General features: G+C 45.1%; 1 protein-coding gene across 10 annotated transcripts in view; it reads left to right on the top strand.

Moving 5' to 3' along the window:
* Positions 1-25,792, top strand: part of PTPRT (protein tyrosine phosphatase receptor type T) — a 503,103-nt gene that overhangs the window by 434,992 nt on the left and 42,319 nt on the right. For all 10 annotated transcript variants that reach the window (XR_011699370.1, XR_011699371.1, XM_071573285.1 and 7 more), the window contains 12 exons: positions 3,416-3,492; positions 4,359-4,395; positions 5,506-5,603; positions 7,202-7,318; positions 8,594-8,748; positions 11,001-11,136; positions 12,332-12,481; positions 16,461-16,634; positions 19,286-19,417; positions 23,103-23,228; positions 24,680-24,843; positions 25,611-25,746. Coding sequence is in view for 8 of the 10 variants with exons in the window: in XM_071573285.1 (XP_071429386.1) it covers positions 3,416-3,492; positions 4,359-4,395; positions 5,506-5,603; positions 7,202-7,318; positions 8,594-8,748; positions 11,001-11,136; positions 12,332-12,481; positions 16,461-16,634; positions 19,286-19,417; positions 23,103-23,228; positions 24,680-24,843; positions 25,611-25,746 (1,502 nt within the window). In the remaining 2 variants the exon portion in view is untranslated. The remainder of the gene's footprint in view (positions 1-3,415; positions 3,493-4,358; positions 4,396-5,505; positions 5,604-7,201; positions 7,319-8,593; positions 8,749-11,000; positions 11,137-12,331; positions 12,482-16,460; positions 16,635-19,285; positions 19,418-23,102; positions 23,229-24,679; positions 24,844-25,610; positions 25,747-25,792) is intronic.

The following is a 25,792-nucleotide window of genomic DNA, read 5'->3' as shown; positions in this document are numbered from 1 at the left end:
AAATATGATGTTGATAAATTTAATGAAGAGCTGAGTGACCCTTTTATTTCAGTGGGACAAATACAGTCACCTTGTCTGGTGTAGTCCAGTGAATAGAGTGCAGAATCAGAAATACATTTTAACCATTGGGAGAAGATATAATGAAGACATTTGCTGTGCTTTAAAAAGGCCTTTAAAGTCTGTAGGCAAAAATCCTGAGATTTTTACTGCTAATAGCATGACAATTTGCTTTAAAAAAAAAAGCTAAATTCCAAAGTTTTAAAGATTTCCAAGGTAAGTTAATTTATGAAGTTTTAAGCAGACTGTGCTCCTAAACTTTAGAACAAGGTTAAAGACACCATTAAGACATCATTAATATTTTGTGTGCTTAGCATATACACAGGGTTTTTTTCTGCTGCACTGTTCTCAACTGTAAGAGCAATAAATCTCCCTCAGGAACTAATCTCATTTTTGTAAAATATGCAGTGAAATATGTTGAATTCTGTCCTCCCAAAGCAAATTATTTTCCATTTGGTCCCAAAATATGATTAGATGTCTCTCTCTCTTTTTTTTTCTTTTTTTTTAATAAATAGCATTAATTTCCAATTATTATTTCTTCATCCTTTATAGTTTTCCCCTTATTTGACTTGAAAAAACCCAAACTAACATCACTTTTTTGCACCTACAGAGCATCTTTTCTTTATCCCTAATTATCTATAATTGTCTCATGCCTGAACCTTCTCAGTTTGCTTCTCAGGGCTTCCCCTCTCAGCTCTCTCTGGACTTATTCATCCTGCCTGGTTTGAGTTTCTGTCTAAAGAGCTGCAACTTCATGCTGGAGTTTGTCTCCATTAAAGAAAGAGAGGCAGGTCCTTCCTTGAGGGTTATTCTGAGCACTTCAGCTACACCCTGTATGAGGGTTGGTTTCTTGTAGCCTCGTTATGATGTGTACTGAAGGAATCTGCAACGATATGGAATCTCCTGGTCGTGCATTATCAGTCCATTAACCCAGGAGAAGTGTGTCCTCTCTGCTCACCCCGACCATGTGGGCTCTGAGAGCCCCCAGAAAGGACACACAGGGACCACCGGCGAAGGAAGAAACAAAGAGGAAGTTTAATCAGGGGAACAGGTTTATATGGACTTTGGAGGGATACAAATTCACCAATAAGGGACAAGAGGGGAGTCTGGATTTGTGCCAATAGGAATAAGGGGATTTACATTCAGTGGGAGGGGGTTACAGGAAATATGAGGTCACTGTCCTTCTCCCAGCCCCCTGGCCTGGCAGGGGTTTATGGGAAGAAGAAGCAATGACTATGCAGTTTTTACATTTAGTACATTTAAACCACATTAAAAACATCAGTTGTTAAAGCATTCTCAGTGGCTGGTGTATTTTCCTCATCCATCCATTTCTGGCATGACATCCAAGCCATGTATTGAGAATGCATTGCCACAACCCTGTTCATAGACATTGTCTTTATCCCTCTTGAAAACATCAACCTGAGATCCTTCTCCCTTGCCATGAGGGGTATTTTGGGTCTCACTTTTATTCTGCTGTTACAATAAGTTGACACATCCCTAAGTTGTTCTGTTGTGGCATCAGGAGGGGTCAGTAACTGTTCCCCTCCCAGCCATTGTCTCCAGGGTGTATTTTCCTTTGCTCTTGTTCCCTGGGACTGGTAACAGGCTCAGTTTGCTGCCCTGAATTGCAAGTGTGAACTTGTCTGCGGGAGTTTTTCTGTAGCTCATCCACATGTCCTCTTTAATCAGCTCTTTGTCTGTCTTGGTGAATTGCTCTAAGTATAAATTCTTTTGTTGTCTGTCTGAGCACATGATTTACTGCGAGCCCTCGTGCAGTTGCCTTGAGCACAGGTAATTGGGAACATCAGCACCCGGAGAAATATTCCCACTTGCCTGTGTCTGCAAAGGTTATATTTATTAATACAAATATAACACAGCTTTTGATGGATTCACCTGCATAACCTGCTTTGAATGCAAATGAGGGATTTGATAAACACGGCCATGAGGTTGTATTTTGTAGGTGTGTAAATCTCACCCAAAGAATGAGCAGAGTAGGACCATTCCTTTACATAACCCAATGAATTTTCAATATATACCCAAGTCTTGGGTTTCAGAACTGCCTGCACATCTGTCTTCACAATTATTATCTGATTCTACATTTAATTAAGCCCTGACTAAAACCCTTTTTGACTGAGTTACTGCAGAATTACACCTCGTATTTTTATGTTTCATCGCTATGATTCTTTTTAATTGAATGTAAATCATTCTTGGGCCTGTATTTTGCAAAGTGCTGCTAAACATTAAAGCTTTTCTGTCAGAGCCACGGTCTATATAGCTGGTAGGGAGGAAATAAACTTAATGGACTCGATATTATACTTCTTTTAAAAAACCATTTGGAAATGAGCACAGCACGGGCAGCAGTGCTCATGTAACCAAAGAGCCTTTGCCAAGGAACTGGCCCTTAGATGGCAGTTCTGCAATTAATTTCCTACCCGTGCTGGGGTTGCCAGAGCAAATCCCATCAGCAGCCTGGCTCTGGAGCATCTCCTGTGACAGAGCCCAGCACCAGCTGTTCCAGGGAAAGATCAAAATATTCCTTTGGTGGAGAATCACGACATAATCTGCCCGCTGGGGTAGTGCCTTTGTGCGTCTGAACTGCTGGGAGATGAAAAGATTGATCTCTGCTATTTTATTGCCTTATCTAAAGTAAGTTTGAACCTTCTCAAAAAGATGGAACATTTCTAATTTTGTTGTTATTTTCAGCACTGCCTTGTTGCCATTTTGCCACCGTGAGTTCTGGGGGTTGCATAAAGGAACATTGCTCTGATTTTCTTCCTTATTTTCTTTCAGGTTTCTGAGTTGCCCCATTTCTTATTTGCAGGGTTTCATTTGCCATTTTACCCTCCTTAATCTTTTATATCTTTGTTGTGACCTATTTATTTTTATCCTGGTCTTGTGAGTTTTAGCTCTTGCCTCAGTTTCCATAGATCAGATGGAGTCAGGGAGGTGGCAACTTCCTAGTGGGACAATGGCTTTTGTAACAGAGGTACACCCTGCAAAGATCTGTCCCAAGGCTCCCAAACCAGGCAACATTTGGGACCTGCCTCAAATCTCCATAAGAATTGCGGTGACGGCAGTGAATTTAATCAACACAGAGCATGACTGACTTAAGGATCTGAACATTAAATCTTAAATGTGAAATAAAAGGCTTTTAGGAACAGTAATTCATGCAGTGTCATTCCATTACCCAATTACCAGGCACAGGGTGAGTTTCTTGGGGTTGTCCTGCGCAGGGCCAGGAGCTGGACTTCAATCATCCTTCTGACATTCTATGATTCCACGTTAGCCATTTGCAGAAAAAACACTTCCAAACTCCTCTTTATCGTTACTGTCACTTTTTTTCCTTTCCTTCTTTCAGATGATCACTCAAGAGTGAGATTGCAGCTGCTGGATGGGGACCCTCACTCCGACTACATCAATGCCAACTACATCGATGTAAGGCTCCCGGCCATGTCCCTGTGACAAACAAACACTCCTGTGACAAGGCAGCTCAGGATTTGGGGCCTCTGACACTGGCACAGACTGTTGATCTGATAGGAATGACAGCTGAATGTTACACAAACATCGTGTTGTGACAGGGAGAAGGTTCTCAGTCTCCAGTTTATTTTGTCTGACCAATCTGGACAGATGGAGAGTCCCTGTGTTTGACAGATCCACCAGCAGAGTGGAATGTGGGCTAAATGATGGCTGCAGAAATCAGTATCAGCCCCTCACAATAGCATTAGTGGATATCAGAGACTTGCCAACTCCTTACAAAGTTGTAGTGCAGAAGGCATGTAAATAGACTGTCTTTTTTTAGAATTATAAAATAAAATTTGAAAACCAGCCTCCCTCTCACTCACAGTGATAAAATGAGAATGCATTTCTTGTATGGAGCTGCTAAATCACAGGAACATGAAATGTTTCGAGTAGTTTCTTTAAGGGATAAAAAGGGCAATTAGGCAGCATTTTCACACAGAAGCAAATTCATACCTTTTTTATTTTCAAACAAGAAGATACAGGGTTTTGCCTGTCACTTGCCCACAGGTTAATCACAGGGCTTGCATTTCCTTGAGGAAATAGTTAAAATGTGCCCATTCCAATTTTCTCTTTGGCATAGTGGAATTTTATTATTCAACCTGAGCAAGATACCCTCACTTAAAATCCCACAGGGAAGCCTGGTTGCTCCTTTCATTCATTCCATAACCAGTTCCACCCTGTCAGAGGGCAGCAGGTGGTACCTGGAGAGTGTCAAATCCATTCAGGGCTTTCCCTGAGCTGTGATCTTGCAGATTATTTATGTATTTTCTTTTTTTTTCCAGGGGTACCACCGGCCTCGCCATTACATTGCAACTCAAGGCAAGTTCACTCTTGTATGTCTAAATATTTGGAAACCCACTGTGGTTTTAAATTGTTGTAGGAGCTGTTTATTGGGTTATATTTATAGGTGTTTTGGGCAACATCTGACAACTTGTTGTAGTGGCACAGAAGGGGAAGGGTATAGAATGTTCCAAGATCTTTAGAAACCTTGACTACAGGAATAAAAAATGCCACAGATTCAGAAGTGGCAATACAATCTAGAATGTGTCCTTTGAGCATTAAATATGAGGTTGGAACTGATCTTTACAACAGGGGGCTGTTTTCCTGCATCCCTGCCCCAACCCCTATGCCATGACCACTTTCTCTGCCACTATTTGTCCTCATTTTTGTGCATTCTTAACCCAAAGGTGATGTTCACAGAAATTACATTGTTCTTAATTTCTGCTTTATGGATTCCTTGCTGGCTTGTCCCTTTTGGAAGAGTAAAGAAACATATTAGAATAAAACTGGTATTTGAGGACATTTGGGAATAGGGAAATCAGGAAGGCAAAGAATGTGGAGGATGGAGGATGCACAAAGTGGGTGAATTGAGTCCATGGGAGGATTTCAATTCCACTGCAGAAAAGAGGAAGGAAATAAGGTCAGAGAGGGGCTCTGGTCTGACAACCCTCATGTGAGCACTGGCTGTTTGGCTGTTGGAACATGAAATCTTTGCTGGGGAAATTTCAGAAAAGGGCTAATTTTTTCGTATTTCCTCGCTCCTTCATAATTAATCAATATTAAAGTGTCAAATGGAGGAATTTTAGTGCTGCATCAGGCCTAAATTTCTATCCAGCCTTACCTACAGGCTCACTGTAGGGTGCAGCCATCCCCCTTCACTTACACAGTTGCTGGATCCATCTCCACTCTCTCCAATCCCACCATCACCTCTGCTGCCACAATGCTGGAACCTCAAATACCTGTGTGAGGAGGTGCCTGAGCTCTTAGAGAGCTCCAGGCTGTTCCTGTAACCCTGAATCACAGAGAGATGCTCTGACAGGGAGAGCAGATCCTGAGGGAACAGAACAATGCCTGGAGAACAGCTGAAAAGGATTGTTGGCACTCAATACACTCTCTTGAGATGTCCTTTTGTCTTCCTTCCTGCCCCAGGGCCGATGCAAGAGACAGTGAAGGATTTCTGGAGGATGATTTGGCAAGAGAACTCTGCAAGTGTTGTCATGGTCACCAACCTGGTGGAAGTGGGCAGGGTAAGGTGTAATAAGATGCTGCTGCTCAGTCAGGCTCAGCAGCAAAATGCTTTGGGCTTTCTGTAGTAAGGAAATTAATTCAGCCACTCTGGTTCTTCTCTAAAATGCTGGAGTTTGTAAGACTTTGCTGCTTCCCTTCTAGACTAATAAGAATCATGTTCCTTCTCTAAGTCTGGGGTTTGGCAGAGTTGTACAAATTTATCCCAGCTCAGAAGCATTCTCCTTTTTCAGTACAGGAGGAAAAATGTACTTCTGTAATAATTAGTCTTTATCTGATTATTTGAATACTTCTCTAAAAATCTGGGATCTGCAGCTGGTGCTCAAACCATCAGAGGACCTCTTTAAATGCCAGTCCAAAGCTTAGAGCTCCTGAGGTGACTGCCCTGTGGTGGTTTGTGTTGTGCACAGCTGGATCCTGGGGCCACCCAGCAGTGCTGGGATCCCAAAGCCCCCAGTGGGAACAAACATCCAACTCAAAAGGTGTAGGCTTGACTTTAGGGAATAAAAAGGCAACATGTGCTTTCCCCAACATATTCTTCCCTCTTTGGTTTAGAGACTTTCTCAGCCAGAAACTGGAGTTCTTAAAAGGTTTGTCCTGATGTTTGTCGCCTTCCATTGCTTTGGTTCTAAGGAAAATTTAAATGATAGTTTACTCACAGCCATTAGTAATTCAGATTTGCTTTCCCTTAGATCTCATGGTTGAATGCCAGCTGCTTCTGTTCATTTATTGTTATTTATTCTATTTTACCTTCTGCCGACACTTCAGTTTGAAATAAATGCCTCTGTGTAAAAAAAAGCCCCAAAACCCACAACAATCCTACATTAATCATATTTAATATTTATAAACCCCCTTTCAATTATGACTGGAACTGGAACATGAAACCTGCTTTGCAGCAGCTAATTGCTTCAGCTTTTAGGTGCTGTTCCACCCTTTCATGCTGGAGCATTTAATAACCTGATAGTCTTTGTTAGGCTAAATATCCCTTCTGGAGCTCACAGCTTTGGCTTTTATTTCTGCTGTTAGTTTTGCACTGGCTAAAACTGGCTAAGCTTGGATATGTTTACCTGCTCAGGAGATTCCTTTCTGGAGCCTTTGTTGAGGCCTGTCGCAGCTGGTAAAATGCCAGGTTTGTGTCCACATCTGATAAAGAAAGCTCTGAGTCAAACAAATTTAGTGTGTCTACAAGTATCCCACAATCCTCATGAACTGAAGTTCTTTGGCTAAACACAGAGAGTTCAAAGCAGTAGCACAGATTTTTCTCAAAGTGGGTGGTGGTAGTGACTGCCAGGTATTCTGTACATCTGGTGGAGGGGCAGGAAATGTATGGAAATTCAAGGAAGATTGTCTAAAAAAAAGAGCTAAATCCTTTGCATTTTATTGACAACAGAGGAAGTTTTTGAAAAAAAAATCCTCCCTGTGGTTTCTATATATGGCAAAGGAATTTTGATCTGATTTACACAGTTAATTTTGACAAGGTCTGTGCATCAGGAGAAAGCTCAGTTTGCGTTGGCTTCAGCTTGAAAGTGGAGGAAAATGTAGGTCAGCTCTGCCTCAAGCTGAGCTTGAGTTCCTCTCAGTATTTGCTTTCTTCCCCCAGGTAAAGTGTGTTCGGTACTGGCCGGATGACACCGAGGTCTATGGAGATATTAAAGTCACCTTAATTGAGACAGAGCCCTTGGCAGAGTACGTCATCCGCACCTTCACTGTCCAAAAGGTAAGGCACCCATCAGTCAGCTGCAGTTCTGGGGCATTTCCTTGGCTAAGGATCCAGAATGCTCTTGGAGATTGGGAGCTATTCCTATTTGGGCAGGTTTTTCACTTCAGAAAACTAAATTTTTGACAGAGGTTCCATTTTTGGACAAATGATTTTACAGGAACATCTTGATGTAGCCACAAAAGGAGAATCCACAGTTCATGAAGTGTAAATGCATCCCAAAGCCAGCAGATAGCTGATGATATGCCAGGAATAGTAACTGTCTTGTTTCACAGGGGCAAATGGCAGGTGAAAAAAAGGTACCAGTTAAACTGGATGCCAGGGAGGGTCCCCTTTCAACAGAAAAGAGAATCTAATAAAAGCAGGATTATAAAAACTAACCCCAAACTGGCAGGATTTGGAAGATTTTGTTACTTGTAATTAAACATTGGAAGCTTAAGTGTCAGACTATTCCAGGTCTGTCCAAATTAGTTTCCAGATACTCAGTAAGTGGTTTAAGGCTTTTCCAAAATTCCTGTTAAATGAACTCCAGCCATGCTGGGAATATTGTTTCAGTTTTCTGATACATCAGCTCCATGTTTCATTAAAGCACTGAAAAAGTTGGTTAGCAATGCTGATGCCAAAATCTGACAGGGTAGAGGACCTGCTGCTGGATTCCACCCACGTTTCCTGTACAACAAAATGTCACAGCTGACTGACACTTCTGGGTTACCCTTTGCAGGGCATATTCAAGAGGTGTGAATTCCACTTACCATTGAGTTCATCTCCCCAGAAAAGTCAAGTGGTGGATCTGGGGACCGGTTTCTGCCCTTTCTACCACCAGCTGTAAACTCAAACTGAGAATTTCTGGCAGAAGGTGGCAGAAAATCTCCCATTTCTTGGGGCTGCCAACTCTCTGGGGTTCACTCCTGAGGCTGTTGCTTCAGTGCCTCAGGCAGGATTTAAGGGTGACTTCTGGGTGGTTTATAATGACACCAAAGGAGGTGGAGAAACACAGCCAAGGGTGTGCTGGGGCTGAGGTCACCCTTGAACATTCCTAAGGAGCTGGGTTTGAATCTGAGGACCACAGGTTTGAGCTGGGAGCTCGTATCCATCCACCTTCACAATCCTCACTTCACTGACCACTGGAGTTCGGCTCTAACCCTTCTACAGGGTGAAAAGCACCATGAGACGTGTCCAGTGTGCAGTGAGAGCTCAGTGCTTGTTGGTGAGGGGAGGCAGCAGGGCTGGGAACACGCTGATGGCAGGGAAATAGAGGCTGTGCTGTCTCCTCAGAAAGGCTACCATGAGATCCGGGAGATCCGGCAGTTCCACTTCACCAGCTGGCCGGACCACGGCGTGCCCTGCTATGCCACGGGCCTGCTGGGCTTCGTGCGCCAGGTGAAGTTCCTCAACCCCCCCGAGGCAGGACCCATCGTGGTGCACTGCAGGTATGCCAGCCCTCCCCTGAGCCCTCCCCCTGAGCCTCTCCTCATCTCTTTTCTTTGTGTCTGGCAATAACCAACTGCTCTTTCTTTGTTGGGGAGTGTCATTTGTGGGTCTCACCAGAGAGCAAAGTGAGATATGATTTTCTTTGCTAAAGTGGCAGCTCCAGAGCCAAGCTGGAGTGAGCTGGAGGTGATGGAAGTGGGTCAGAGAGGGCCTTTCAAATGTAGAAGACCCCCTGGTGTCCTGTACTCTGAGAGATGCTCAGAGCAGAGCTGGGAAAGTGGTAAATATCTGGGACAGCCATTCCAGGCTCAATAAACCTCATGTGGCAGAAGGGACAATGCTGACGAAAAGACAGGGAATTTTAAAGCAACTTTGCTTTTCTGTACCCACAAGTGCTGCAGCTCAGCTTTCTACCAACATCAAAGGTCTTCTCTGGTCTCTGAAAGCGTCCCTGCCCACAGCAGGGGAGTTGGAATGAGATGATCTTTAAGGTCCCTTCCAACACAAACCATTCTGTGATTCTATGATTTTATGATCTGAAATATTAATCTGGCTGCCCAGGTCTGGCTGCCAGCCCTTGGGCACCTTGGCTTCCTGAAAGCCCAGGAGCTGGAATGGGAATGTCAGGCTAAAACTCTGCCCAGTGCTTTTCAGCTAGTAAATAAAAGGAGTTAAATGACTTCAAGTGCAAGGAGAGACACTGCTGTGAAACCAGAGTTTGGTTTTATAGCAGCAGCTACATCTGCAGGGATCAGCTCAGGGCATGTGTGATCTAAAGGTGTGGCTGAAGCACAAGTCTGGAGAGCAGAGCTGGCTGTCCCAAAATCTCACCCCTGATAAATGCATAGGGAATTACCACTAATTCCCACACTGTGTCTTGAGAGACAGAATACATCCCATGACTATTTTAAAAAGGAAAATCAATTAAATCTTACCTTTTTTAAAACAGTGTTGGGTTGGGTGGGTGTTTTGTTTGGCTGGGGTGCTTTTTTTAGCAAGCAGTGAATCAGTTTTATGATGAAATACAGCTAAGCCTGAGGAGCTGGCAGAAGGGACTCACTCAGAGCTCATGGCCTGAGTTTGCCACCTGGGTACCATGACATGGGTCTGGCCTTGGAAGGTGTCTGAACCTGATTCATTGTCACCAAGAAAGCAAGGAGAGATTTTTCATCCTTCCCATTTTAATGAATAACTGCCATTTCCTCTGTGTTATTTATCTGCTTTTGAATTTTAATGACTTGCTTTAAGTGGTAATTACCAAATTCTCCCTACCAATGCCTGGCTGGATAACATCACTGTTCGATATTTATGAAGTGCCAGGATCCTCTAAATATAGAACTGTTATAACTATTTGTTAAAATTCTGAAAAGCTGAGAGATAAAGGGAGAGGAAATGCCACTTATTCATTAAAATTCTGCAAATGAAAAATATCTTCTCTCTATTCAGCAGTTGATTAATCCGGTCCATTAATTTATGGTCATTCATATCTCCTTGCTTTCGGCTCTGCTGGAGTTTTCAGGCAGCTGAAGTTCCCCTGCTTTGAGCAGAATTTTCCTTCTTCCTTTGGAGTAATGTGAAGAGACTTCTCCTCTCTCTACCCTTCACACCTAAGCAGCTTGGATGAGTTCCCGGGAGGGAAGGAGGACAGGATGACAACACAGTTCTGCAGGAGATGGCCCAACTCTCCAAGCAGCAGGGAGCTCTGAACTGAAGGGTTGGAGTAGCCTCCAGCTCCTTCCTCTGTCATTCACAATCCAGAGCTTCAACTCGCCCTCCTCAGGACCCAGACTCCTCCAGATTAAAGAGGGAAAAGTTTGAGGTGGAAGACTGAGCCCCTTTCATCATGCCCACTGCAGTAAATGTGTGCATGTCTTTTAAATAAGAGTCCCATGTAAGAAAACCCCTGGAATTGTGTCTGTTTGCAGCCCGGAGGCTGCTCTCCCCCACCCTGAGTGATGAGAGGGGTGCAGGAGAACAAACCTGTAAAATCATAATGATTATTTACTCAATTCTTTGTTGCTGTTCAATGCCACAAAGCTTTGGGTCCATTTCCCTTTCAAGAAACACTTTTTCACCTCATTCTCTTGATTCCTGAGCTAATTTAGCTGCACAGCAAAATGAGCCCAACAGGGAGCAGGAGCAGCTCCCAGGAAAGGACAGCAGTGTCTGTGCTGCTGTTTGCTCCGGCTCACAGCCCTGCCTCTCCACACTGCCTTGGTCATGCAGACCCTCCTGGGTTGCTCTTTTGCAGTGCTGGGGCAGGGAGGACAGGGTGCTTTATTGCCATCGACATCATGCTGGACATGGCCGAGAACGAAGGCGTGGTGGACATCTTCAACTGCGTGCGGGAGCTGCGGTCCCAGAGGGTCAACCTGGTGCAGACAGAGGTGGGTGCCTGCCAGCAGCTCTCCCTGTACAAGGCGCTGCTTTTCTCTCAGCTTCTCCCCTCAACAGGAGCCCAGCAATTTGTTAAGTCAACACTTGCTCTGTGCTGTGATTATGCAGAACTTTCAGTGGCTGAACATGCCCAGATGTGCATCGAGTCACAGTCACTGGCAGGTATTCAGGACCTCCCAGACAGGAGGGCAAACCTTGAGGTTTGGGTCTGTGCATTGCTGATTAATTTTATTCTCCTAGTAGGAAAAAAAATGCTCCTGAATCCTCTCATGACTCATTCATAGGAGCAGTGCAGACTCCAGTACTACCTCAGTTGCAGCTAAACAAACAGAACATCCTTGATTCAAGCTCTGGGTGCTGATTAAGCAAACTCTGCTCCATCGTGTGCTGTCTGGCAGCTGCACAGATTCTGTGATCCTGTTGCACAAGTTTTATGTCTGTCCTTTAATGCCTTCCCCTCCTGAGGGACAGCACAGAGAAGGGCTGTTAAGTTCATTGGAATTCCCATACTTACTTCAGGGCAAGAGCTTTACCCAGAATACCAAGAGTCCAGGGTTCTGAAAAGACAGATGGAAGTGACCTGTTAGTACAGTTGTTTCTCTACAGTTTTACTAGGAGAGGTTTAGATGGAAAATTAGGGAAACTTTCTTAACCAAAAATTTGTCCAACCCTGGCACAGGCTGCCCAGGGCAGTGGTGGAGACTCCATCCCTGGAGGGGTTTGACACACATGTAGATGTGTCACTTGGGGACATGGTTTAGTGGTGGGCTTGGCAGTGCTGGGTAATGCTTGGGTTTGATCTTGGAGGTCTTTTCCATCCTAAACAATTCTGTGATTCTCTGGTGTTGTCACAGGTCCATTCCTGACTGTTGCCTCACAGCTGTGAACAGAAAGGCTTTCCACCCTGATTTCCTCCTCAGCCCACTCCCATTTTGTCCCAGCACTCCTGAGAGTGGCAACTCCCCATTTGACTTGTAAATTTGAACTGAATACTTGAGACCTCACATCCAGTGATGGATGAAATATGCTCACAAAGCTGTCACATAGCACACTGTGTAATTTGTCTCCACCTGAAACAGAGCCAAATATGCATATTGGGCATGATTTAAGGAAAAAAAGAAGCCTGGTATTTCATGATCTGTATTGTAAATATGATTTTGACATCTCATCCCCTCTCCTGTGCAGGAGCAGTATGTGTTTGTCCATGATGCCATTTTGGAGGCATGTCTCTGTGGCAACACAGCCATTCCAGTTTGTGAGTTCAGATCAATATATTACAACATCAGCAGACTGGATCCACAGACCAATTCCAGCCAGATAAAAGATGAGTTTCAGGTAATTTCATATGTCTCAGTTGGTGTATTGAAGGTGCTTAATCAATTTCTGTGTGTTATGTTATGATTTCCAGCAGAGCAGAGAAGGGGACACTGAGCCAAGGTCTGATTTCAGATTATTTTTGTTGTAATACTACTGAGTCAGGCAGAGGTTTGCTTTAGAGCATAGGCTTCTCACCCTCTGGAAAGGAAAAAAATTCCCCATCACTCCAGTTGAGCAAGGGTACTAATTCTCACACATAATGTTGTACTTCTCATTTCAACAAATTTGCTGTTGTTCATTTTCTTCCATGCTTTATGCCTCAGGGTTGCTTATTATCCATTCTCGTGGCTCATATGCTGCTTCCAAGTCTTGGCAATCAGCTTGTTGACAACCTTCCACACGAGGAGGGAGGGAGCTCAGTGAGCAATATTTTGGCTGTTATTACTTTTCAATGAACTGAATCTCTCAGTTCACTGTGGGTGTTTGGCCAAGTACCTGGTGATGAGGCCCAAAATGATGTACAGTAAAACTCACAAGTGCTGACATAGTGGGGGCAAGCAGGGAAATGGGGACCCCTCCACTGTTTGCTGTCACTGTTGCTTGTTCCATCCTGATAAAGGGGCTGTGGGACACTCAAGCGATGAACCCTGTGCAGTTGTACCTCTCACACAGTGGAGGACTCACCCTGCAGAACTCTGACTTAAGTTTTCCAGTCTTATTTCCAATCCTAGTCCAGTCTTACTCTGTAGTTCTTCCCTGTGAGTGTGGTGAGGCCCTGGCATAGGCTGAACAGAGAAGCTGTGGCTGCTCCATCCCTGGAGGTGTCCAAGGTCAGGTTGGAAGGGGTTTGGAGCAACCTAGTCTAGTGGAAGGTGTCCCTCCCCATGGCTTTAAGATGATCTTTAAGTTCCCTTCCAACCCAAACCATTCTACAATTTTCTGATTTTCATCCAAAGCCAATGTATGAAAAAAAAAACATAAAATTGGGGGAAATTTGGGGCAAGATGAATATGATGGTGAAGAGAGAGACCTCTGCTATTTGTTAAAGCCACTTGTAGTCAGCAGTAAAAAGGTGGAGATTCCTTTAATAGTAAATTCCCATCCCCTCTCCCAGGAAAGTCTCTTTTACAGTATGAGAACATCTTTTGTGAGCCTCAGTCTGAGTCAGGGGACTCTTTTCCTCCCTCTCTATGAAAAGGGAGAATGTGTGTTTTTGTGTTTTCTATCTGAAGCCTTGCAGGGAATCATCAGGGTTGGTGTAGTGAGATAAAGGATGTGGATCCCAACTGATGACAGTTCAATTAAAAAAAGATGTGCTTTTCTCAAGTCACAGCAGGTCTGTAGAAGTGTTTCTGGTTCTCAATGCTTGGCATGAAGGAGCCAAAGCCGAACTTCATCAAATGCTGTTACACCAAAAAAAAAAAAAGTCATCACTTGCTGAGTGTATTTTGTCATGAAATGAGACGAGATTTGTCACCTCTGTGCTTGTTCTTTTGAGCTGCCAAGGACTGGCAGCTCCTGTGGGAATGAAATGCTCTTTGGAAATGTACTTTGCATAAGAGGTTCAGTGTCTGTCTAGTTGTAGGATCTATTTTTACAAGATTTTGGCTCAGAGCATTCTTCAGCCCTAATTGTCTGGATTTAATGCAAAAGCTGGTATCTTTGCTGCAATCTTTATGAACCAGTTGATCTAACTATAGATCTGGGGATGCAGCTTGTATTATTTAGGTCCCACTGGCCCTCAGGTCAGGCAGGATGTATTTCTCATGCACTGCATGTTGTCTGAACACACAAAAGCTCATTCTGGAGAGTTTTTGTAACCTGAGTCAGTACAGAAACAAGGGAGAGAGGGAAAAGGCATAAAATAGACAGGAGTAAATCTCTTAACAGGTCCACCTGCCTGATTATCTGCACTGTCAGAGGTCTGAGATTTCATATTGTTTCCCCAGCCAACCTGCCTTCCATCTCCAGACAAGGGCCTTTCTGTAAAACCTGCATCATTTAGAGCAACTAGATAATTTCAGATTTTACACTTTGACACATTCCTTTATGTTGGCTTGTTTAACCCTCCTCTTTCCTCCATCCATAACCTCTCTGTGGCAGAAGTCAAATTCTTTGTAGGACTTTTTTTGTCCCCTTAATATTTTGTGTTCCTCTGTTTGCAGAGAGTGCACTGTATTACTGCACAGGCTTTGCTCAGAAAGAGAACACGGAACAAGAGGAGGCAGAATGGCATCAGAAAGCCACTGATCTACCAACACTTACGTGCTGGTGTTAAGATGTGTTCACTTTGATTTGCTATTTTTGATCCCTGCTGACCAACCTGTACTGGTTTGTCAGGAGGCCTCCACAACAGAAAACACAAAAGAAAAGTAGATTTAAAGAAACACAGTTTGTCAAGCTGTGGAAAAGGCAGGTAACAGTAAAAGATTTGACAGCAAACCCCCAGAGATTAGGTATGACTATGTAAGTGAAGCATCCTCTGTGTCACTCTGAAAGGAAAGGAACAATCTAAATAATATATGAAACAAATAGACTGTCCTGTCAAAAAGAGAAAAAAACCATGATATTTTCTCTTAGACTTTTATATGCATTGTAGGATAAATCAGTAGGAATCACCAGAGGATTTGAACCGGGTCTGACCTGCTGGGTGAGTCAGTACTCAGGGTACACCTGCACAGGACCCTCTTGCAGAGGAAGAAGGAGGAGAGCTTCTACCTTAGGAGTAGTGGAAACAGGAGGAGCTTTCACTCCATGACCAGCTCAAACCTGCATCTTGCACCTGTGACAGCTATTTCCAGCCTCTAGGAAAGACCAGAAATATTGTCTGCCTGCTCTGGGGTTTTAGAGCTGGAAATGGTTGGGAGGTGTAAAGTTCCCTCAGTTTTTGCTGGAGCTTGTGGTTTTCACAAGAGCTCCTCAGGGTGATGTGCAAAATGCAATGTATAAAAGCAACAAGCTCTCAGTGTTTTGTTCTCTGGGATCCCAAAGTCGAAGCACATTTAGAATAATCCCATTGTGCACAGGGCATCCTTCCTGGAGTCCACCATCAGCAAATTTGCAGATGACACCAAGCTGGGAGGGAGTGTCGATCTGCTGGAGGGCAGGAGGGCTCTGCAGAGGGATCTGGATAGACTGGAGAGATGGGCTGATTGCAAGGGGATGAAGTTCAACAAGGCCAAGTGCAGGTCCTGCCCTTTGGCCACCCCAACCCCTGCAGCACTCCAGGCTGGGCACAGAGTGGCTGGAGAGCAGCCAGCCAGAGGGACCTGGGGGGACTGAGGGACAGGAAGCTCAACAGGAGCCAACAGTGTGCCCAGGTGGCCAAGAAGGCCAAAGGGATCCTGGCCTGGATCCAAACTAGCGTGGCCAGCAGGCCCAGGGCAGTGACCCTTCCCCTGGACTCTGCCTTGGGGAGGCCACACCTTGAGTGTTGTGTTCAGTTCTGGGCCCCTCAGTTGAGGCAAGAGATTGAGGGGCTGGAGCGGGGCCAGAGAAGAGCAACGAGGCTGGAGAAGGGACTGGAGCACAAGTGCTGTGGGGAGAGGCTGAGGGAGCTGGGGGTGTTTAGCCTGGAGAAGAGGAGGCTCAGAGGTGACCTCAGCACTGTCTGGAACTCCCTGAAGGGAAGTTCTGGCCAGGTGGGGGTTGGTCTCTTCTCCCAGGCACTCAGCAATAGGACAAGGGGGCAAGGGCTCAAGCTCTGCCAGGGGAAATTGAAGTTGGAGATCAGAAAAAAATTCTTTGCAGAGAGAGTGCTCAGGCATTGGAATGGGCTGCCCAGAGAGGGGGTGGATTCCCCATCCCTGGAGGTTTTTAACCTGAGCTTGGCCGTGGCACTGAGTGCCATGATCTGGTAAAGGGACTGGAGTTGGACCAAGGATTGGACCTGATGATCTGGGAGGTCTTTTCCAACCCAATCCATTCTATGATTCTATGATTCTGTGTCAGTGCAGAGGCACTCAGGCTGTGTGTGTGTGCCCTGTCCCCTGTGCAGACGCTGAACATCGTGACGCCGCGGGTGCGGCCGGAGGACTGCAGCATCGGGCTGCTGCCGCGCAACCACGACAAGAACCGCTGCATGGACGTGCTGCCGCTGGACCGCTGCCTGCCCTTCCTCATCTCTGTGGATGGCGAGTCCAGTAACTACATCAATGCTGCACTCATGGATGTGAGCACTGCCCTGGCCCCACAGCGCTCTCTCGGCACCAGCTTTATTCCTTCTCTGTGGTAGTGTGCAGTTAGGTCGTGGAGGCCAAAAAGAAGGAGACACAGCTCGCAGGTGTCACACACGAGATAGTTTATTAAATCACTCCATGAACAAAGAAAGATAAAAGAAAAAGGGCAAGCAAGAAAGAATAAAAAGAAACACTCTAACTCCAAATTACACAATATATATTTTAAAATGCCACCCATAGCCAAGTTCTATAGGTTGTATCACAGTGTCTGTAAATCTTACTACAGCTTTTAATTGGATGTTACTTTCTGCACGTATGTTCTCTCTGCCATGATAAATTTATCTCTTCAACATTCCTTTCTCATGGGTAGCTTCTCCCAAAACCTTCTTATCTCATTTTGGTTTTGGTAGCTTAGTGGTTTTTCTCACAGGACTAATTGAGTTCTCATTGTTCACATCCCCATACCAAAAGGTACCTGCTACAAGGCCTAGCCTGTAACCTCAAAACTTTTCTTAACTCAAAAAACCTTTTCTTATCCTCACACTTCTCCAGCTGCTTTTCTGGGAGAACGGGATCCAAAGCCAAACATTTATTTACCTGTGGTTTCTGGGCCTGGCATTTCCAAACTGGGCAAAGCATATGAATTTTCTCTTCACAGAATTGTGTAATCTAGACTATGTTTATCACACTCACTCATTCTGCATCACATTGGTGGAAAATTTTTGGCCAGGAAGCTCCTGAGCTTGCAGCCTGAGGTTGGATCATAGAGAAGAAGGGGTGGCACAGCTCTTCCCATATATTGTTTTTTTCAAACATTGGACGGGGCACTGAGTGCCATGATCTAGCAATAAAAGTGGGGTTGGATTAAGGGTTGGACTTGATGATCTCAGAGGTCTCTTCCAACCCAACTGATTCTATGATTCTATGATTGGGAAGAGAAATGTTTGCTAGGTCAGCTGTATGGCAAGAACAATCTGCATCATGGAGTGAGTGATTGATTTGAGCTTAGGTAGTTAAGAATGTGGGACTCCAGGGATCAGCTGTGCAAAATATTTTCAGGCTGAAGGACATGAGTTGAACTGATGTGACTCTGTCTGAAGGCATTTTCCCTTGTTTTGTTTATAGCCTCAAATCTCCCAGCACAGGTCATCTGTGGAGGGGGAATTATATTGATGGTGTTTTTTTGCTGTGGTGCCTTTGGGCAGAGATGTCTTTAAAGCCACTAATTATTGCAGCTGGAATATGTGTAAATATGATCCAGGGTGAAATGTCATCATTTTTTCCCTAGCAATGTCAGGGTTGGTGTTTTTTAATTTTATCTGTTTTTCAGTCTTTGGGAAACAGTGATACCACTGCATTTAGGAGGTTCAGTCAAATGGTCACAGAATTTATTTTAGATTTTTTCAGAAAGATTGTGATGTTTTCATTATAAACATGCCTGAGGAAACTTTTATTTTTTTAAAATGTCTTTAGTGCTTTGGCAACTCTGCAGAAGCACCATGTGTTCTTCTCTGGTTTCTGAGGGACTGGCAATGTTTACACATTTCAGCCCTCATTACTTCAAATCACTTTGCTAATATATGTATCACTCCCTACAAAATTCCTGTGATTAATTTTTTTAACTACAAAGGAATTTTTTTCACCTGTCAGAGAAAAATCCCATCCAGACTGACAAATTACCAGGAAATGGTTTCCTTCTCCTTCTCTCCTTCATGCCCCTTCACCCTCCTCACGTGTGCACTCAGAAGCACAACACAGACACTCTGCAAGCTGGGGCAGAGTGCACAGCACCTTCTCCCCCTCCCAGCATGGGCTGCCCAGCACTTCCACCCACATCTTTAAATCCCAAATTTTATTCTAGTTTGTTTTTTTTCTTCTTCTGCAGAATTAGTGTGCCTTTTGATTCCACTCTGCTTCACAGATGTGCAGCACAAAGGACTGTGCAGTTTCTAGGCTCATTTAAGCATTGCCTGCTGTGGTTGGAAAGCAATGGAGTTTTCAGCTTGTTCCCTTTCATCTCGGAGAGCCTCACAAACACTCATTAACACAGCCCCACAGAGGTTAGGAGCACAGTTCCACCCCTTCGTGCTTAGGGAGATGGAGGTCAGGGGGCCTTTGGGAGGTGAAAGAATACACAGAAATGAAATGCCAGTGTCACAGGCTCTGAATATTGTCACAGAAACTCATAAAGGATGGCTGGGATCCAAATGTGCCACCTCTGTCACACTCCATCCCCAGGCAGCAATAACAGACAGGGCTAATCCCTTCTGGAGTTCCTCGAGGCCATTGCAGCAAAAAGGGAGAGCATTTGCTTCCAGCTGTTTTCTTTCCAATTATTAATATTACTGATAGTAGTAGTAGTAATAGTAGAATTAGTATTATTTGCTGAGTCTCAAAATATAAATAATTGATTTGGGTAATCTCTGCTCTTGTGACACTTCTTTAATGAAATGTCTTCATTGGGAGCAAAAGAATCCCATTATGAGCTGTTCATTCATTGCAGTGAGATAACAAGGAGAGGGATGTGTGATTTGTATAATCTGGTTAAATGGCTCAGATTGCCTCGCCACAGCCTCCTGGGTATAATATTCCTTTGAATAAAACTTGATTGAATTTTTTTTAACTAATCTTATTCTTTTATTAGAGCCACAAGCAACCTGCTGCCTTTATTGTAACCCAACACCCTTTGCCCAACACCATCGCAGACTTCTGGAGGCTGGTGTTTGATTACAACTGCTCCTCTGTGGTGATGCTGAACGAGATGGATGCAGCACAGGTCAGTGACTCTTCATCATTTCTGGCATGTAACTTCCTTCTCAAATCCAGGTGGCTTTCAGAGAGATTCTGCTGCCTCTTTTTGTGCCCTGCCTCCTCAGCCAGGGGAACTGGAAAGTAATAGGGAATGTTTTGGTATAATGGAAAGTAAGTCTACATGCTTGGCTCCTTCTAAGGCAATTAATTTCTACTGCATTTAACAGGGATCATAGTACCATAGAAGGGTTTGGTTTGGAAGTGACCTTAAAGATCATCCTATTCCACCTCCTGCCATGGGCAGGGATACCTCCCATCAGCCCAGGTTGCTCCAAGCCTGTCCAACCTGGCCTTGGACACTTCCAGGGATGGGGCAGCCACAGCTTCTCTGCGCACCTGTGCCAGGGCCTGCCCACCCTCACAGGGAACAATTTCTTGCTAATATCCCATCTAAGCCTACTCCCTGTCAATTTGAAGCCATTCCCTTCGTCCTATCACTCCATAACCTTCTGAAAAGTCTCTCCAGCCTTCTTGTAAGCCTCTTTTCCATACTGAAAGGCTGCTATAAGGTCTCCTTATAGCCTTGCATTCTCCAGGCTGAAACATATAAATATATATTAGATAAATACTTCTATATAAATGTATTAAAAAGTTAATATACTTAAAAGTCTAAAAAAAGTTGTATGTAAGTACTTTATATGGTACATATATACTTTGTGGGTCAAAATTTTCCTACCAAACCCACTTTCTTCCCTTTTCTATTCCCTTTCATATTTTTGTCTGTCTGGTTCAGTGAAATGTTCCCTGCCACATTCCTGGTGTGCTTCACACTTGCCTGTTCACATGACATTTCCAGAAGGGAAAAACCAAGAGAGCAGCAATAATTTGGAGGGTCCTTGCCCTGAGATTTCCACTGCACTGTTGCAATACTGACCAGTGTGCTTTGCACAGATTCTCGAGAACACAGTGCTTTGTGTTCTTTTTTTTTTTTTTAATTCCATGTGTAAATTCATTTTTGGCTGCTAAACACACCATCCTTTTCAGGATTGGAGCTTGCAGGGTTGGAGCTGCTTCTGTTCCTCCTGTGCTGGTGTCTTCAGCCACCTTGCTGATGAGTGACACAAGATAACAGCTTTCAAAAAGGCATAATCATGCAATTTGTGGGAAGAGTACATTTGGCATGGCTAATTCACCCATTACAGCACTTGTTGTGCAAGAGGAGAGGAACCATCAAGTATTTGGCACTTCATGGATTAATTTTTCATTTGTCTCTTCTCTATCTTACTGCTCTTGAAGGCAACAAAATTATGGGTCTCTTTTTTGATAGTAATGGGGGAATCCATCAGCCCATTCCTAGAGGGGATCTCCCATCAGGGTGAAATCTGTGGGATTCCTTTCCCAGCCACAGGAAAACCTCTGCTCACCAGTGGGTTCTCAGAGTCTCCAACCACCCTGTGAGGAACTCGAGATCCTCTACATTTGCTGCCTCCTCTCTGAGCCATCCTCCTTAATTCTGCATTGACATTGAATCCAGAGGCAAATTTCATCTCTTTCTTATTTTATCTGATACTTCAAAGGAAAACACAGCTTTTCCTGGAAATGACATGCTTTCTCACACTTGTTTCTTGGAAAACACAAACCTATCAGCATCAGTCAGTGCTATTCTTGTGACTATCTTTCTACCCAAGGCTTTACCTGCTTTGTTCTCTCCTAGCAAGGTTTTGGGTGTCTGATGCCTTCTGTAGGCACAGAGCAGGAGGTCTGGCAGTGCATGAAGTCACTGTGGCAGCTCCTATAGCTCAGGGTCTGCTCGAGGCTGAGGCCAGTGCAGAAACACCCTGGAGGCACTGGGAGTCAAGAGTGGTTTTAAAGGTTGTATTTTGTGAGCTATCAGTGTGGCAGTTTGATACCACAGAATCATTTAGGGTGGAAAAGCCCTCTGAGACCATCAAGTCCAACTGTTGCCACAGCAGTACCAACCTCATCACTAAACCACATGCCCAAGTGCCACATCGACACATCTTTTAAATCCCTTCAGGGGTGGGGATTCCACCACCTCCCTGGGCAGCCCATTCCAAAGCCTGACCACCCTTTCCATGAGGAAATTTCTCCTGATGTCCAACCTGAATGTCCCCTGGCACAGCTTGAGGCCATTCCCTCTCCTCCTGTCCCTGTGCTCTGGAGCTTCCCACTCCTGGCAGGGATTGCAGAGAGTGAGAAGGTCCCCTCGAGCCTCCTTCTCTCCAGACTGAGCCCCCCCAGCTCCCTCAGCTGCTCCTGCTGCTCCAGCCCCTTCCCTGCACACACTCCAGCCCCTCCATGTCCTTCCTGCCATGCATGGCCAAGAACTGGACACAGCCCTCGAGGTGTGGCCTCACCTGTGCCCAGCACAGGGAAAAGGTGCAAGCAAATCCATGTGGAGGTCAGAGAACAAGACAGTTTTAAGCTGTGCATGTACATGTGTGTTTGGAGAGATGCACATCCACATACCTGCTTTATGAAAAGCAGAGTTTTAATATTAAGGAAGTGTTTAATCTTTTTCTGCCTTCTGCTGCACCTTGAGGTTGTTTCCTAAAGCTCCTGCTCAGCTCACATCTCCTTGTGTATTGCACAGATGCTTTGAGAGGAGATCACTAGGCAGCTTGAAAGTCTGAATGAAGAGTAGAGACACCCTTCAAAGGACTTGCTTGTGTGGTCTTGGCTGGCTTGCTTAATCTTGCAAAACTAACAAGGGCAAAGATGCCTAAGATTGTGTGACTATCCCACCCAATTTCAATCCTATATGATCAAAGGACTAACAGGAGTGCAGAATTAATGCAGGAGCATTCACACAGTTGACGTTGTTTCTGGCAGTGATTGAACTTGAAAAGCTTGAGATCGAGTTCAAATGAGCATCTGGGGGTTTCAAAACTTCTGAAAAATTACACTTGAAAATGGGAAGAAAGAAAAACAGAAAGAAATACATTCTCAGCAGAAACTGCTAATGAGATCTCATGCAAAATATTTTTTCACCATAATCTATTTCCAGATGGATTTTAAATACTTACATTGTAATTTGTGTGCATAGGATCCTTTTGTCCTTTCAAGTCAGTAATATCAGAAATAAAAGAAAAAGGCTTCCAACCTGCTTCACAAAATGTGGAGATTCAGCTGTAGTTTACCCTGAAACCAGAGTTGCTCTTATTGCTGTCAGAACAAACTCCTTCTCCTCCCCTGCTCACTGGTAGAGTCAGAAAGCCAAAAAGTTCATCTTACAGAAAAAAGAAATTCCAGTTTGTTTGAATTAAGAGGAATTTTCTTGATGCCTGTACTGTTTCCCCATTAACACCAAACCTCTGAGGTTCCTATTAAATTTGTCTACAGGCACTAATCTTTTAATGTTCGTTTTAAATCTCCACCCCTTCAGAAGCTTCATTTGTCAGCCACCTTTTCTGCACCTTTACACTCCAGAATCCAATCAGGTCCAAATTTTGTGCATACGAAAATAAAGGGCAAAACAGTCAAGGTTCTAAATTATACTTCTTTTTTTCTTCCTGTTCATGATACAAACTGTTTTAACCAGCTAGAATGAGATCTTCTCTGAACAAAGACATGTAATACAAGATTGGTGATGGATTTTGAGCTGGTTGTGAATCCAAAAAGAAAGACTGAACGTGCATTTCCCTGATCATAATTAAGATGCTCTTTGTTTCTTGCTCTGTTTTCTCCAGCTCTGCATGCAGTACTGGCCAGAGAAGACATCCTGTTGTTATGGCCCCATTCAAGTGGAGTTTGTCTCAGCAGACATTGATGAAGACATCATCAACCGGATATTCCGGATCTGCAACATGGCCAGGGTAAGATCACTGAAAGGCCACATCCCCTGCTTATTCTCAAAAATGTATTTTGGCATGAGGAAGAGGCAGAGCCAAGACTTGTGGTGTAGTGATGCTGAATCTCCCACCTAGGAACAAAATTCCACTGTAGCTGCTTCCTTTAATTAACATTTAATCAGTCGGTATTGCTAAAGGCCTCTTGGCTGAAAGTAGAGAGTGGATGATATGAGCTTAAAATCTGTGTTTAAATGCTAAGCATTTTTCTGTGTGTATTTGAGAACAATTCATCACTTGGTAGCCAATATAAAAGCATCAGTATTGTAGGAAATAAACCAGGGTAGTGTCAGCAGCTCTCCATCTGTCAGCTACCAGGCAGCGTCTCTGAAGACAGATGCAATGTTTACTGGCTAGACTGGGATTCCCAATTGCCTCTGTTTTCCCTATAAATAAGCAACTGCCATTTCTGTGAGCAACTCTTTGTCTGTATCCCTCAGCCCCAGGACAGCTGAAATGATAGAAACAAAGTTTATCTGCACGCTGGGCCCTGGCAATCCAACTTCAGGGCTGCAGGAAACGGCTTCGGTGGAGGATTTTTCTCTCATTAGTTGTTTTCCCAGATTGATTATGCTTCCTTTGTTGTTCCTTTTTCGTTTTTTCCAATCAGAAATGGAAGCAGGCTCCACAAATTACATTTCCAAGCAGTTTAACACATTGGTAGCTGTGTGGTCAGAGCCTGTGCAGTTGTGGTTTTGCAGAGAATCACAGAATCATAGAATCAGTGGGGTTGGAAGAGACCTCCGAGATCATCAAGTCCAACCCTTGGTCCAACTCCAGTCCCTTTACCACATCATGGCACTCAGTGCCACGGCCAATCTCACTTTAAAAACCTCCAGGGATGGGGAATCCACCCCCTCAGCCTCTCCCCCTAGGGCTTGTGCTCCAGTCCCTTCTCCAGCCTCGCTGCTCTTCTCTGGCCCCGCTCCAGCCCCTCAATCTCTTGCCTCAACTGAGGGGCCCAGAACTGAACACAACACTCAAGGTGTGGCCTCCCCAAGGCAGAGTCCAGGGGAAGGGTCACTGCCCTGGGCCTGCTGGCCACGCTAGTTTGGATCCAGGCCAGGATCCCATTGGCCTTCTTGGCCACCTGGGCACACTGTTGGCTCATGTTGAGCTTCCTGTCAATTAGTATCCCAAGGTCCCTTTCTGCCTGGCTACTCTCCAGCCATTCTGTGCCCAGCCTGGAGCGCTGCATGGGGTTGTTGTGGCCAAAGTGCAGGACCCTGCACTTGGCCTTATTGAACTTCATCCCATTGGAATCAGCCCATCTCTCAAGTCTATCCAAATCCCTCTGCAGAGCCCTCCTGCCTTCCAACAGGTCAACACTCAGGATTGCTCTGAAATCTAAAGCCTAAATTTAAGCCTACACTTGGCTAAACCCGTAACACCTGCCCATGCCCCGTGCTGTGTTGCAGCCCCAGGACGGCTATCGCATCGTGCAGCACCTGCAGTACATCGGCTGGCCGGCCTACAGGGACACGCCGCCCTCCAAGCGCTCCCTGCTGAAGGTGGTGCGCAGGCTGGAGAAGTGGCAGGAGCAGTACGATGGCAGGGACGGGCGCACGGTGGTGCACTGCCTGTAAGTAGCACTGGGAAGTGGAGCCTCTCTCATGGTGCTGTCTGAAGAGCACTGATTCTGGAGCTGGAAGTTTGGAGGTTTGCCAGGCTTCAGCTGGGGAATGTTTTAGTGTCCTTGCCCTGAGGTTTTGCTGATTGTGGTGAGGAATAGCTCAAAAAGCTCTGCTGTGTTCTGTTGTGTCGGTGGGTTTGCTGTGAGCCCCAGGGCAGTGAGCAGAAACACTCCAGCTCCTGAGCAACCCTGTACACCATTGCCAGGAATCCCTCAGCCCTTCCATCCCTCTCCTGCCTTGAAGGTCTCCACTTCCATAGAATTCTGGAATGGCTTGGGTTGGAAGAGACCTTAAACACCATCTCGTTCCAACCCCCTGCCATGGGCAGGAACACCTTCCACCAGCCCAGGTTGCTCCAAGCCCTGTCCAACCTGGCCTTGGACACTCCAGGGATGGGGCAGCCACAGCTTCTCTGCGCACCCTGTGCCAGGGCCTGCCCACCCTCACAGGGAAGAATTCCTTCCTAACATGCTGTCTAACCCTGCCCTCTGGCAGTGGGAAGCCATTCCCCCTTGTCCTGTGACTCCAGGCCCTTGCCCAAAGTCCCTCTCCAGTCCCTCTCCCCTTTAGGTACACAAACCCTTGAAAGTCCATGAGCAGCCCTTACATTCCAGACCTTCCTACATGTCTGTGGGGTGTGAGCTGCAGTGTCAGCCCTGCTCTCTGTCCCTCCTCTGAACCAGTTTCACCTGCACCTCTTCTCTCCTGCTCCCAGGAACGGTGGGGGACGCAGCGGCACCTTCTGTGCCATCTGCAGTGTGTGTGAAATGATCCAGCAGCAGAACATCATCGATGTGTTCCACATAGTGAAAACACTACGGAATAACAAGTCCAACATGGTGGAGTCACTGGTAAGCTTTTTTCCCTGTGTGTTTCCCCTCCCAGTGTGTGCCAGGG

The sequence above is a fragment of the Pithys albifrons genome, chromosome 18 (genome assembly GCF_047495875.1).
Source record: "Pithys albifrons albifrons isolate INPA30051 chromosome 18, PitAlb_v1, whole genome shotgun sequence".
NCBI lineage: Eukaryota > Metazoa > Chordata > Aves > Passeriformes > Thamnophilidae > Pithys > Pithys albifrons.
The sequence above is the reverse complement of the archived record's forward strand: the minus strand, read 5'-3'. Positions and strand labels throughout refer to the sequence as shown.